Below are 13,790 nucleotides of genomic sequence, written 5' to 3' on the forward strand. Positions count from 1 at the left end.
TTTTCCGGGGGCGGGGAGGGGAGTTGCGGTAATCAGCCTGTTTTAGTTTTGCAGGAGGTGGGTATGGCCTTGGACGGACCGGTGGACGGGGAGCGACAGGACGCAGCAGCGCCGGACGGGCGGTGGAGGTCCTGGACGGACTCTCAGGTAACGAAATGAAGGGAGAGAGGACTTCAGCTGGTCGGCTAGGGTGTTTGGGGTTTGTGAGAGAGTTGGCACGGTGGCGTGTGCAGCGGTGGCATCCTGCTGGAGTAAGGGGAGCCTACCGATTTAGTGGGGATGGGTCTGGATGGACATGTTGGTACCACACGCAATGGAGGCCAACCCAAGGGATCTCAGATTGTAGCCGGCCAGGCTGGACGGGGGTATCGGATGGGGCCAGGGGTGCTAGTTCATGGAGGAGGACTTCGGTCTCCACTGGAATCGCGTCTTATGGGAGAGTCACTGTGGCCTAATGGTTAAGGTCTCAGACTCTTACTCTCAAGGTTGAGTGTTCAATTCTTGGTCTTTCAATGTATCAGTTTCTTCAATTAATCATGTAGGCAATAGTAATTTAACAGGGCAGTTGCCCCGAGGAATCGCCATGATGGCAGGCGGGCTGGGGTTTTTTAGTAAGACAGAGCATGGGGAGAGGAGATTCGCCCTGACTCATAAACCAGAAGGGGCGTTTATTTGTTGGCTAGCCTCTTGGCACAGCGAGGATTTACTTGTGTCGTCAGCATGTTCCCGAGGGATCACGTAACTAAGGGTTGGAGACTTGAGAGGCACCCCCTTTTATTACACGGGGCCACTCTGGGGATCTCAAGGAGGGCGTGCGAGAGTCACTGTGGACTAATGGTTGGAGGTCTTAAACTCCTATTCGCCAGGTTGAGTGTTCAATTCCTGGTTTGTCAATGTAGCTGTTTCTTCACTTACAGGTGTAGGCCATAGTAATTAGTTGACAACAGGGATGGATTGGGGGGAGGGGTCCGGGGGAATGGGTCTGTATATGGTTCATAGAGTCCAGGGGCTTATGGCGAGCGTCTTTTTCAGATCGGCAGCCAGTGCCGACACCGTAGCACCACAGGGGGGTTTAGAGTGAAAAGTTTGTCCACCCACCCACCCTACAGGTTTAGGGAGAGCATGAGACTAGGTCTGTCTTAGCGTGCCAATTTAGGGCAGGTTGCAGGGTAGCGATGTTACGGTACTTTAGAGGGGTGGTGAGTCACATACGGTCGGATCCATCTCTCAGGGGGGGGGAACGGTACACGGGTGACTGATAGCGGGTGCGGAAGCAATGAAGGAGATTCAACAGAGGATGCTTGGAGGGCAAGTGAAGGTGAGAATGGGGAGCAGAAGGAGGTCACTGAGTGAATGGGGAAGAGTCAAACTGGTGAGATGGTTTGGAGAAGGATGAATGGAGAATGAGTTGGTATGGGATGGGAAAGTATATTTGTTGCATGTATGTACTGTTTAATAATGTTTAAATGGTTGCAACCTTAATAAAATGGTCTTTTACGCTTCACGTAACAGCGTGGAGTGTTGTTATTGCGCGAAGCTTCCCTATCTTCATCAAGATTAATCAAAGTCCAATGGGAGAGGATGTGTTCTGACAGCTAGACTGTCGACTTTGGTGCTGGAAACTCAATGTTCGAGCCTCAGGGTCGCGTCCACATCCTGTGATTCTGGGCAAATCATCCCGTGCTTGAACGTGTCCTTGCGTAACGTAACCGGTGCTCATGAAAAGTGGTGCAATACCTTTTGGTCGAGTTTGCACTATATAAATCTGCATTTAAAAAAAATAAAAATGGAAGCTTTAAACACACTTGGTGGAGGGTGCCGCGCTATAATGGAAGTGGAAGAGTGCTGAAGGCAGCTGCATTGATATTTTTGAAACTCAAAATGCTTTTACACCTTTTCTATGTGGGTTTTGAAGGGTATTGATGCCTTCCTAAAAACAGAAATGTGTAAGTTATTCTCCATAAAATTCTTGTACGTTTTAAAATCAGGTTAGCCTTTTAAAATAATATACCAGTCATAACTTACTTGAAAGCAATGATGTTAGGGTGCTTCAATTTCCTCAGATGTTTTATTTCCGTTTCCTTCTGTTCTCTCACTTTCTTGATGGCTACTTCCTCACCTCGAAACTTGCCCAGAAATACAGCCCCTTGGGCACCACTGCCCAGCCACTGAAGCTCCGAGATCTCTTCGAATGGAACTTCCCAGGTATCTGGCAATGAAAATGCAATGCACTCGTTAAAAAACATAAACATGCTCTGTTAATTATAATAAACAATCACTTGCTTTTCACTTAAATTGATTTTTTTTATATCGTAGCATATATTAATCTTTTCAGTCATTCAAATAAAATTAAGCACAATCATGTGGCCATTTAGCACCTAAGAGATCTGATAAACCAGCAGCGCATTTCAATATACCAATGTTAAGATTTCCTAGCGTTCAAAAGCAACACATTTTGAACCACAAACCAACAGCATCATTAAAAATGGCAATATGTAATTCAACATACAAAGGCCTTCTATCAAAACAAGTTACAAAAATAATATCACTTACAGTAAAGCAAAGTTACACTTACCAACCAACCAACTAAAAAGGTGTCAAAGAGTGCTAATGGGCTACCAAACACCACAGAAAACCCTAGATCATTTCTCTGCACTATTCATTGAGTCAGGTATGTTGAGGGACCAGTGGACCTATAGATAAAAATCTTACTCCTCAACATGCTTCAATCACACTCAAGACAAACAGACTATCATTGTTAACTCATTAAATATTCATATAAGTAGCGAGCCAGTCTTCAAAAGCCAGATGCCGAGATACGGGAATACTCGCAACCCGGACCTCCTACAGATCGGCAGTGATGCCACCTTTGTGAGCACCCGAGGGGCAGCGGGTGGGGCAGAAGGAAAAGATGGCAAGCGGAAAATGCTTGCAGCCCACCTTGAACTGCAGCTAGCACCTGTGGGCCTGAACAATGGGGATGTGAAATTAGGTCCAGCTTCATCAACCAGTCTCCAGGACCATTGCAGAGAGAACCTGGGTCAGTGTGAACAACCCAAATTTGTTCCTTGTGCATGATGGCACGGAGAGTGAAGATTTTGGATGGGACAGGGTCCTCAAGCTTTCTTCTGCACTGAAAAGTAGTTGGAATAACATCCAGTCCATACTTCAGATGCTAGAAACCTCTCAATGGCTCCTTTGGCTAAAGGAGCCTGCACGTCATGATGCAAAATGGACAGATGGTCCTTTGCAAGTTGCTATGATGTGGGTGGCAGGTGCAATGGATTGAAAAAGAATGGCAGGGCATAACTCCGTTGGACAATTATTTATTTATTTTATTTATTTATTTATTTAGAGATTTGTAAAGCGCATAGCTGCCCCAGCAACGGGGCGACCCAGCGCTACCCAAGAGACAGATTCCAAAAGCCACTCTAACAAACCCTAACAGTTAAGCTGGAAAGAGCCAGGTCTTTCAAGCTTTGCGAAAGGTCAGAAGATTCTGAAGTCCTCTGATAGACAGCGGGAGGGAGTTCCAGAGTTGTGCCGCCTGGACCTTAAAAGATCGACCGCCAGCCCAGGCTCTTTGAAAACGGGGATACACATCAATCCCAAGTTGGCGGAGCGAAGGGGACGGTTCGGGATGTACTGAACCAGCAGATCAGCTAATATCGGAGGGCCTAGCTGAGACAAAATTTTATGCGCTAGGCACAAGGACTTGAACTGGATCCTTTTGGCTACTGGTAACCAATGAAGTTTAAATAAAGAATTAGATTCCGCACAAAACTTGGGCAATGCAAACAAAGCACGGGCCATGGAATTCTGAATTCTTTGAAGGCGTAAAATACAAGATTTATTAGCGCCTAAATAAAGGGAATTTCTGTAATCCAACCTGGCTAAAATTGTAGCCTGTATAATAGTTTCGTGGATTTTTGGATCAAAATATCCGAGTAGAGGTTTTAACCCCCTCAGGAGACCAAAGCAAACCCCAGCCAAAACTTTAGATTGGGTGTCGAAAGAGAGATCTTTGGAGAACCCACCTGTTGGATGTAATGCTCTGCCACCCCGACAGGAAGTGGTTGACTCTAAACGTAAACGTAAAACGTAAACGTAAATTGATACTTGTATAGCGCACTACTCACCCGCCAGGGTCTCAAGGCGCTTGTCCGAATACCGCTGTGGAACCCATCCTGGCTTCCACTCCTGGGCACCCCCAAGGTGGAGGCCAGGCATCCTTAGAGTTGTGGGGGCCGTTGTGGAGATTAAGCAAGCTCTTGCCCAGAGTTGCAGAGTGGGACTCCATGATTGGAATAGGCACCGAGGCGAGAATGATCAGGTCCGTGGAATTTTGAGCCCAGGCACCGAGGCGGGGAATTGAACCCTGGTCCTATATTGGATCTGTGTGCCACTAAGGGCACACTAAAGAGGTTTGGAGGTCATCGCCAAGGGGCAGAACTTGTTATGTACTCTGGTCTTAAAGGCCTGGTAATTGGCGGCTGGGCCCAAGGCCTCGACCCCAAAAATGCTGGGAGGCTAGTTGTGCGGGCTGCGGGCGTTGCAATTAAACTATGGCAGAATACCAAGGCTGGTAGTTTTAAACCCACCTCATACTTCTTTAATCTACCAGGTACACTTGCTCCCTTTATCTCACCCCTGTAGTTTCCTGAGTTCTCCTTTTGTGACGGTTTTGCCGCCTTTCTATTCCTCGGTCTTTCTAACCTGTGTAATCCCCCCTCTTGTGCTCTGTAAAATAAATGATGCAGAAAAATAAGTGCTGTGGACCCCCTGTGAAAGCTACTATTCAATTTAAGCACTGGGCCTCAATGTATTAGTTGAATGCTGAGCAGACTGATGGATATGGCAAGGCGATCAGTACAATCCAGCTGTAGGATATGTTTGCATTGGATGGTTGGTGATGTCAAGTAGATCGTAAGAGTTTGGCCAAGGATGTTTCTGGTTTTTTCATGCTTGAGATGTCTGGGAGTTGGAAGGAGGTGATCTGGGCGTGCCGGATGAATGTGGTAAATCGAGTATTTATCTATGAAGTTCTTCTTTCTGTCTGGTAGGCCTCTACATGAGATGGAAGGTGGCAGACTTATATGTGGAGAGTGGGAAGTGATATTTGAGAACTCCATGTCCGCTTGCTAAGTGCAGCTAGGCCTTCTTCGTTCTTGTGCGCTTATTCTGCATGTTGCAGCTCAGACAACACAGCTCTAGGGCATTCGGGTAAGCAAGGTATCCGTGTTGAGCAGTGCATCAAGCTGATGACAGGTTACGAGGTCTGTGACATCAGGAGTGTGGAGTACTCCAGGCCTTACGTCGGTGAGTTAGAGTGGGTGGGTGTCAGTTTGAGGGCGTGGGGTGGTTAGTGGGATATGTTTGCGGTTGGGTCTATGTGTTGTGAAGCTACAGTGTCTGTGTTTGTATGGCCTAGATCTGGGTGTAATTTTGGGGATTGGTAGTTAGGGACACTGAGCTACACACCTGATAGGATATGACCTGGTAGTTACTTGCCGAGACTGCAGTGGAGCAGAGGTTCTGGCCTAAAGCCTTTTCTGGCCTTCGGAAGCACAAACAGACATTGTTCTGGTCTCTGCTTGCCCTTAGCTTGGGATGCCTGGGCAGTGGAAACCCTCAGCGGCAGGCTCAAGTAGGAGAAAAGGCCAGAAGTAGGAACTAATGCTGTGACTTCCTCGATGGATGCTGGTACAGGATGTGCTGTCACTTCATTTAAAGATGGATACAGGGAACCGAAGTGATTTCACATCCCTTAGCGATGAATGCTGTGGAATCTGAAGAGCTGAAGTTTTTCGCTGCTGGTGATTACCAAGAGTGAAGCTGAAGCTTTCCTTGGATGAATTTTGGCAACAAGCCGCCGATATTTAACAGGTGAAAAATGCCTGGTTCAATTTTCGAGTGGATATTGCGAAATCTACATGTTGTGTGTGATAAATAGCATATAACCCTCAAGGGCACTTGTAATCACAGCCAAACAGTAAGTAGAGTGAAAGCTAAAAGTCTGTTGAAACTCACCGAACTTCAAATGGCTGTGGAACCTTTAATTTCCTGGCATCCTGGATTGCCACCCCTTTTACTCGTTTATGAAGCCAGCCGTGCAAACAGAACTCGAGCAAGTTGTGCAAGTTTAAGGTTGGTGGGTGCATTTTCCATTACATCGATTACATAACACAGACTCAGCTTTTAAAAGGCAAGTAAGTCGTATCCTTTTATAATCTGCAATGCGGATTTCAACGGAGTCACATACAATACCTTCCAATTAAAGAAGACAATGACGATAATTACAAGTAGGCTAATATGCATAGCTTTACATGGTCCTGACATCAGCTGTGTGAGCCCCTCTGCCAGGATGGCGGCCTGCTCCTAGAAAAGAACAAGGATGCTGTTCTACGCTTCCCATCCACATGACTCCCTCTGTTTGAGACAGTTTGACAAACATACAGTTCAGACAAACACATAACCAGCCACTTATCGCAAGACAATAAACACTTTAGACCCAAACAGAGACAATGGGCACAACAAGCCTTCGTATAAGCTACTGTGCATTGCACTACCACCTCGCAGAAATAATACAACAATAAACCTCTTAAAGTGGTGCGAACATGCTAATTCAAATATTGCTGGAAGGAATTTTGAAAAAAAAGGTTTTACACAATAAAAGGCAGCATGAACTATACAACGTTTCACAACCATAGCCAAATGCTAGCAGTAGTAAATCTAACATTTTCTAAATTTGCTTCTCCTTTTCAGACTTAATTAATACTTATTTGATAAAGGACGGGGGTCCATCCCCTGGGAGGGGGGGTGAGGGTGGTGTGGAGGAGGATACAGTGGCTAACCACACTGGAGAACAATTGTTAGTGTCTTACAGACCGCTACAAAGCCCATGTCAATGTTACAGGCCAATTACAACTGGCATTAAAGATTCGCAAAGGAACACTAAAAAAAATGAAGCTTCCTGTTTCTACTTTATTGTATTTTAATGGTGAAAGTCTGATCTACACCACATAATTCCAATCCGCCTCTCCACATCCCAGAAGCCTACCGAACTCGCAAGACGACCTGCACTCAACTTAAATTCTACCTCACTTTCAAACGTCTGGAAGGCTCTGCAATCACCTACATCCAGCGGAAGAAAACAAACGTTACCCAAACCTCCATGTCAATGGTACTGAGTATACAACATGTAAAAGTGGGGGAAGACCGCTGCTTCTTCACCACCTTTCTAGAATAACAGCATAGCACACACCATTTGCAATGCCACAGTTTCTTGCAATTCATGGCTAAAACGTAAACGGTCACCTCTTCAGACCAATCAACTCTCATGTAACCAAAGTAAATGCACTATAACAGGACATCCCAGTAAGAAACAGAACATTACAACTCTGGCATGAAACATGTAATGCTTTCGCATTATGCTACGCGATGAGCATTTGTGTAGCACAATTCTATGGTTTATATATTCTTGTAGCACTTTTGAAATGCACTCTACCACATCTTTCTGCAAGTTCTCTTTGAAAGGAATCCAATGGTTTAGAATCATGGTCCCCCAAAGGTCTGCCCTATCTCTTATACTCTTCAACTTGTTCCTGGAACCATTGGCTAATGCACTAGTGATACCATGGACATTCTCTTCCATATGTATGCAGATGACACCCAACTTTATCTGAAAATCTCCTCCCTGGATAACAATTTCACTCAACACTACCCTATTGACTACTCAAAACTGGTTAACTAAGAACCATCTCCTGCTCAACACCTCTAACACAGAATTCCTTCTAATTTCTCTTCCGAATCACATTCCTAAATTAGACCTCTGGATCAATCACCTCACCTCCTTCAACTGCTCTCCCCTCATTATTGGCTCAGCGTAATCTCTCGGAATCACCCTGGACAAGCACTTTAACATGAAGACTCATATTAGGAATGTTTTCAAGGGAGCTAACCACCTGATGAGGATACTCAGGAATCTCAAACCTTTCCTCCCACAAACGGACTTCAAGCAAGTGGTCCAATCGCTTGTTTTGCCAAGGCTAGTCTATGGCAGTGCTACGCTCTCTCTGGTCTCCCAAAATATACCTTGGCCCCACGAGGGGCCTCATTGAACGCGGCGGCCAGATTGGTTATGGGTACCAAAAGAAACGTGCACATCTTCCCAGTCTTAAAATCCCTAAATTGGTTGCCCTATGAAGCATGAATACAGCTAAAGATTGCCTGCTTATCCCACAAAGCCCTCCCTTTCAAAACCTCCAGTTTTCTAGCACAAAAGCCGGAACTATCCGGAGGGGGTAGACCTTCTAGGAGTGCTAACTCTCCACTCCTGAAACCTCAGATCTTTCGCAAAAAGAGAAAGTGTCACCGAGCTTTCTCCGGCTCTGCACCGAAGATCTGGAACTCTCTCCCACCGGAAATATGTAGAATCTCCTCCAAGGTTGCTTTCTGACTGGAAGTAATCTTTATAAATAATGGTGAATTGTCAGTGAGGTGAAGATCAGATTATTCAGTCCATTTTTTGGTGATGGTACATTATGTGGATTGTGCCAGCGACCCCTGATTTTGTAATTTTATTCATACCATAAGGCAGTAGTCTAATGCCTGGACTGAAGAGCTTTTTTGTTAAAAGGTGTATCTGGTCAGTTACATGATACAGAACTATGGGGGTATGGGTGTGGTGAGATTTTAAAAAGCATTTTCTGGCAGTTCTATGTAAGAAGTTAAGTGTGAAGAGTGGAGAAGTGTTGGAAGCAGTAATTTCTTGCGAGCTATATGACCTAGGTGCTGTGTTGGCAGCATCGTGGTTGGGATGAGGTCTGACTATGATGTACTGTTGGCTATGTCTGGTTAAGCTGTGTGAATAAGAGGTGGTTTTCTAACTGCATAGTTTTGATGCTTTAATGTGTGTATAATGGAGTCAAGTGAAATGAAATGAAATGAAATGAAGGTAAATTTAAAGAGCGCGAATTGCTGCCCAGGGGCGTCCAAGCAAGGAAGTAACAGAGGTGACCTCGTAGAGTGGCTAGCAGAGAATTAGTAGGGAGGGTTGAATAGTAATGTCTTTAATTGCTTGCGGAATGAAGAAAGGTCGGGGTTGGCTCTAAGAAGTAAGGGGAGAGTATTCTAGGTCTTGGATGCATTGTAGGATAACGTCCTGCCGCCAGACCTAGTCTTTTTTATTCTTGGGGCCATAGCCATAAAGGTCTGGCTTGAGCGGAGGTTTCTGCTGGGTTGGTTAAGGGATGACTAAGTCACGGGTGATCATAGGACCTGTGTCCCAGAAGGCCTGATGGGCAATGCACATGGCCTTGAAGAGGATTCTCTGGCGCACTGGCAGCCAGTGAAGGCTGACCAGACCGGCTCTCACTGATTGCCTGCGAGGAAGCTCGAGCAGTGAGCGAGCCGCACAGTTCTGCACTGTCTGGAGTCTGCGTAAGGTGTAATCTGGAGCGCCAAGGTAGAGCACGTTGTTAAAGTCTAGGCGAGACTGTATTAGACCCTGGATGGCTACCTGCTTAGCTTCCATGGGTAGGAGGGGGAGGATTTTCTTTAACATCCTAAGGAGGCCAAAACAGGTAGCTGAGAGTTTTGTGGCCTGGGTATTGAATGAGAGGGATCTATCCAGCCACACCCCAAGGCTCTTGATGTTGTCCTTGGGTGCTGGAGGGTGGCCTAGACAGGGGGGCCACAAAGAGTTGAAGAAGCTGGGATCGGAGGGGCCCAGGAGCATCAGCTCCGTTTTGTCCCCATTTAGTTTGAGGGATGATGAGGACATCCAGCTCTTTTCTTCCTCTAGGCACTCTCTAAGTCTGCCTGACATTGGCGTGTTGGCCTCCTGCGCCAGTGAGACCACCAGCTGGGTGTCGTCCGCGTAAGAAATAATCTTAACCCCAAATGGACGGACGACCTCAGCCAATGGCCTTATATAGATGTTGAAGAGTGCAGGGCTTAAAGAGGAGCCCTGAGGGACTCCGCACCTTAGTGGTCTACTAGTTGGCACAGACTCACCATCGAATACTCGAAAGGATCTGCCCTCCAGGAAGGATTTGAACCAAAGCCAGGCTTTGTCCTTGATTCCGACACTAGACAGATGGTACAGCAGGGTGTCGTGGCTGACCGTGTCGAATGCCACGCTGAGGTCGAGGAGGATCACTGCCACTGATCCTCCTTGATCCAGGATTTTTCTGGATATCTCATTGACCATAAGGAGGGCGGACTCGGTTCCGTGTTTGGGTCTGAAACCCGTCTGGGTGGGGTCTAACAATTGGTGGTCTTCTAAGAAATTTACCAGTTGGAGATTAATGTATCTTTCCAGGATTTTACTCACCCACGGGAGCAGGGAGATAGGCCGGTAGTTGCTGAAATCTGAGGGGTCCAGATTGGGTTTCTTTAACAATGCTCGGACCATGGCCTGTTTCCAGACAGGAGGGACAGTGCCGGAGGTGATAGATACGTTCAAGACATCCCTAATGGTTGGCAGTGTGATCTGGGATGCTGACATTATGATGTCTGGCGGGGCTGGATCATCAGGGGAACCGGATTTTACTTTCCAAGCCACAGACTCAAGGGTTGCAACATCCAGGAGGGGGAAGTGGTCCAGAGTAGGTTGAAGCTGAAGGGGGGGGGTTGCCATGATTTTATTGGTCTGGGCTGAGGGGGTGGTACCTATGGGGGGAAGGCTGAGTAGATTTTGTTAACTTTTTTGGTGGAAAAACTCAGCTACCTTATTGCAGTGGGTTGTGGATTTTGTTTCGTGCAGGCTAGGTGGGGGTTTGGTTAGTTTTTTCACAATTTGGAAAATTTCTTTTGGCTTTGATTTGGCTAGGATGATTCTGTTCGAAAAGTATATAGCCTGGGCAGCTTTGACTTCTGCTTTGTAGTCATTGATTGACTCTCGGTAGCGAATTTTATTTCCTGGAGAATAGTCTAAACGCCATCGTCTTTCGGTTTTTCTGCATTGGCGTTTCTTTTCCCTGAGAGCCTCCGTGTACCAGGGGGCAGTTTTGTGGGAGCGTTTCAGCGTGGTTTTACTTTTAGGGAGGGTGTCTTCAAGAGTTTGTGTGATCCAGTCTTCGTAAGCCTGGTTGGCTAGACAAGGATCCTCATTGTAGAGGGGTTGGTTGCTGTAGGAAGGTGGATATCTGACTATGGTTGCCCCCAACTTTTTGCCTGGTGTTTTGCTGGTTTTTCGACTTAGTTGACCTGGGACCCTGCTATTCAGGACCCCGGGCCCACTGCTCTCTCTGTAAAATGGATTCCATGTACCCTAGGTGCATTTACTAATTGGTACTGGGCCACCTTATCAGTCCCTGTACAGCATACCTTAGGTATCCAGGGCATAGGTGTACCCAGGGCCTACCAGGGGCTGCAGCATGTATTATGCCAACCCTGGCTGGCCACCCAAATCTGACACAACTGGCTGCACGACAGCTGGGGCAAGGTGGTGTAATCACCCTTTGCTTTAGATATAGTATTCCTATATCTAACCCTAAAATGGACACATATATTCCTATCAGTCACTCCTATGGCAGGCCTTATCAATCCTGAAGGCAGAGTGCTTGGAATTATGTGAGATGGTGCTCTGGCATGAGCTGAGCCCGTTTGCAGCTTGTGGAACCAAGTCCTAATAGCTGTTCCATGATAACGCGTACCATATACTCTTAAGTGCATTATAATCCTCGCAGTTATTTGCCAACTTTGGTATCGCTTTATCAAAACATGTCGAGTAATGTGTCATACGAATTGGAATACTAACCCCTCACCAATTCTGGGGACGGGGTTAGCATTCCACCCTTCTAGAGGGAAACGACATGTATGTAACAGTGAACCCCGGTTAAAGTTAACTCGAGCCTCAGCATCAGAAAATGGATGCTGCCACCACAGACACAAGTCTGACCTCCTTCTGCTGGGAGTCCTTCTAGCGAGGAGAGCTCGGACAAAGGGTTTCCTGTCAGGGGCGGTGCTAGCACCATCCCAGACAGGGTTTTGTGTATCCCAGGTAGGCAGGGCTGAGAGGAAGGTGACTGCAAGTGGCACCCCGGTGCTCACTGTGTATATGCCGGCTCAAACCAGTTCCAGGGGCACCCCAGCCCCTGAGCTGGGGAAAGTCCGGACAAGGGAGAGGGGTGTAACCACCCCGCTCCTGGTCCCACCCATGGGCAGGACCTAGGTGCGTGCCAGCCCCTTTTCTTAGAATAAAGGTAGGAGCGGGCTCCCTTCCCAAATTAGATAATCTTGAATCTTGAATGACTTTCCACGAAAGGAACTCTTGACTTTCTCTGAAGACTCTCCCTTGTGGCTGAGGAGTAGCCACCCTGCACCCGCAGGCACCACCTAAGCACCGCGGTTTGCTGCACGTCCATCCTCCGGATCAAGACTGACCAGCTCGACGAGACCCGGATTCCCTGGCATCTCTGACCTCTACCTGCATCATCAGCCCAGCTGAGATTCGTGGGTGTGACGAGACCTGAGGGACCGGCCATCTTCTAAACCTGCACGACGCTTAACCAGCACGACCGCCGAGGGATCCTCGAGTGAGTGCACTGGGGTTTGAGAAGCCCCAACCCAGAGCAGCTCCAGCACCAAAGTACAGCCCCCCAGCATCCACGAGATCTGCGTGGGGCCCTTCTGCTCTTTGCTGCTTGCCACGTTGTCCGGTCACTTGCCCGTTGGCTAGTGGCCCTCCTGACGACGTACCACGACGTTTTCACCACTGGTCTGGTTGCTCCCTGACTGGCCCTTGCTCCCTTCCAAAAGAGGAGCACCACAGACCCTCCTGGTCCACTCCAGACGCCATCTTGACTCCACCGCGTGGGCTTGCCTTAGCCAAGGCTTGTTGCTCCAATCCTGGTTCCAGCATCGCCGACAGCAGACACCCTCGTGGGACAGCTCCCGTGTGACTGCAGAGTCCAGCGTCGCCCACTCACCTGATCGCGGTGACCTCATCCGGTGCCATCCTGGTGCCCACTCAATCACTGGCTAGTGATTAAGAACTGAGTCCCCTCTGCTTTCAGGTCGTCTCCATCACCGATCCAGGCTTGGATCACACCGAACATCTTCACTGGTCGCCTGCCAGAAACTTCTTCTTTCAGGCTCCATAGACTACAACGAGGATTCCCGACGTCTTTTGAACCCTATGCAGCCGCAGCCCCTGGGCTAGGTAAACCGAGCATTTCGGTGCTCCAACGCAGGTTCACTATTCTAGTGTCCAGATCCTTTTTCGTTTTAAGTCTACCTAGTCGGATTCGTCCGGAAACAGTAACTTTAGAAATACTAGTCTCCATAGACTTTGTCCCGCATCCCGCGTGAGAGTGCACACTCTGCACCCGATCTCCCTAGGCCTCCTGCTCCTAACCTTAGAGTTCAGTAGTGTAGTCCTAGCGATCCTGAAGCCTCTGGATCTTGTTACCTGCTAGTATTTCGCATTCCACTTTTAGTGTATATGGTTTTTCGTGCCCCTCAGGCATTTGTGTAAATTGTGCAACTTGAAGTATTTTCGTAAGAGTTTTGTATTGTGCTTAGCTCCCTGACTCATAAAGAGTTCAGGGTAGACTTGTTATAAATAAATATACTTTATTTTTCATAACAACTTGTGTGGGGTCCTTTCACTTGGTGTTCAAGGGGTATATGTGATGGTAAAACAGCTGGCTTAACACGCCCTCTAGAGTTTAGCCTAAAGACTGCTTTTGTCCACGCTACTAGGATAGCTGGTCTATAAAGTTGACTTACAACCAATCATCAATAAGGGTCATTTGGTATGATACACAGTGATCACTAGAATA

The 13,790-nt window shown here is 47.3% G+C and overlaps 1 protein-coding gene across 2 annotated transcripts in view; it reads right to left on the reverse strand.

Annotated features, from left to right (window-relative positions):
- MAP3K13 (mitogen-activated protein kinase kinase kinase 13) overlaps nt 1–13,790 on the reverse strand; it is a 624,460-nt gene that overhangs the window by 235,174 nt on the left and 375,496 nt on the right. For both annotated transcript variants that reach the window (XM_086955435.1, XM_086955436.1), the window contains one exon: nt 2,026–2,209. In XM_086955435.1, the coding sequence (XP_086811561.1) occupies nt 2,026–2,209 (184 nt within the window). The remainder of the gene's footprint in view (nt 1–2,025; nt 2,210–13,790) is intronic.

Source organism: Lissotriton vulgaris, chromosome 2_1 (assembly GCF_964263255.1).
Source record: "Lissotriton vulgaris chromosome 2_1, aLisVul1.2, whole genome shotgun sequence".
Taxonomy (NCBI): domain Eukaryota; kingdom Metazoa; phylum Chordata; class Amphibia; order Caudata; family Salamandridae; genus Lissotriton; species Lissotriton vulgaris.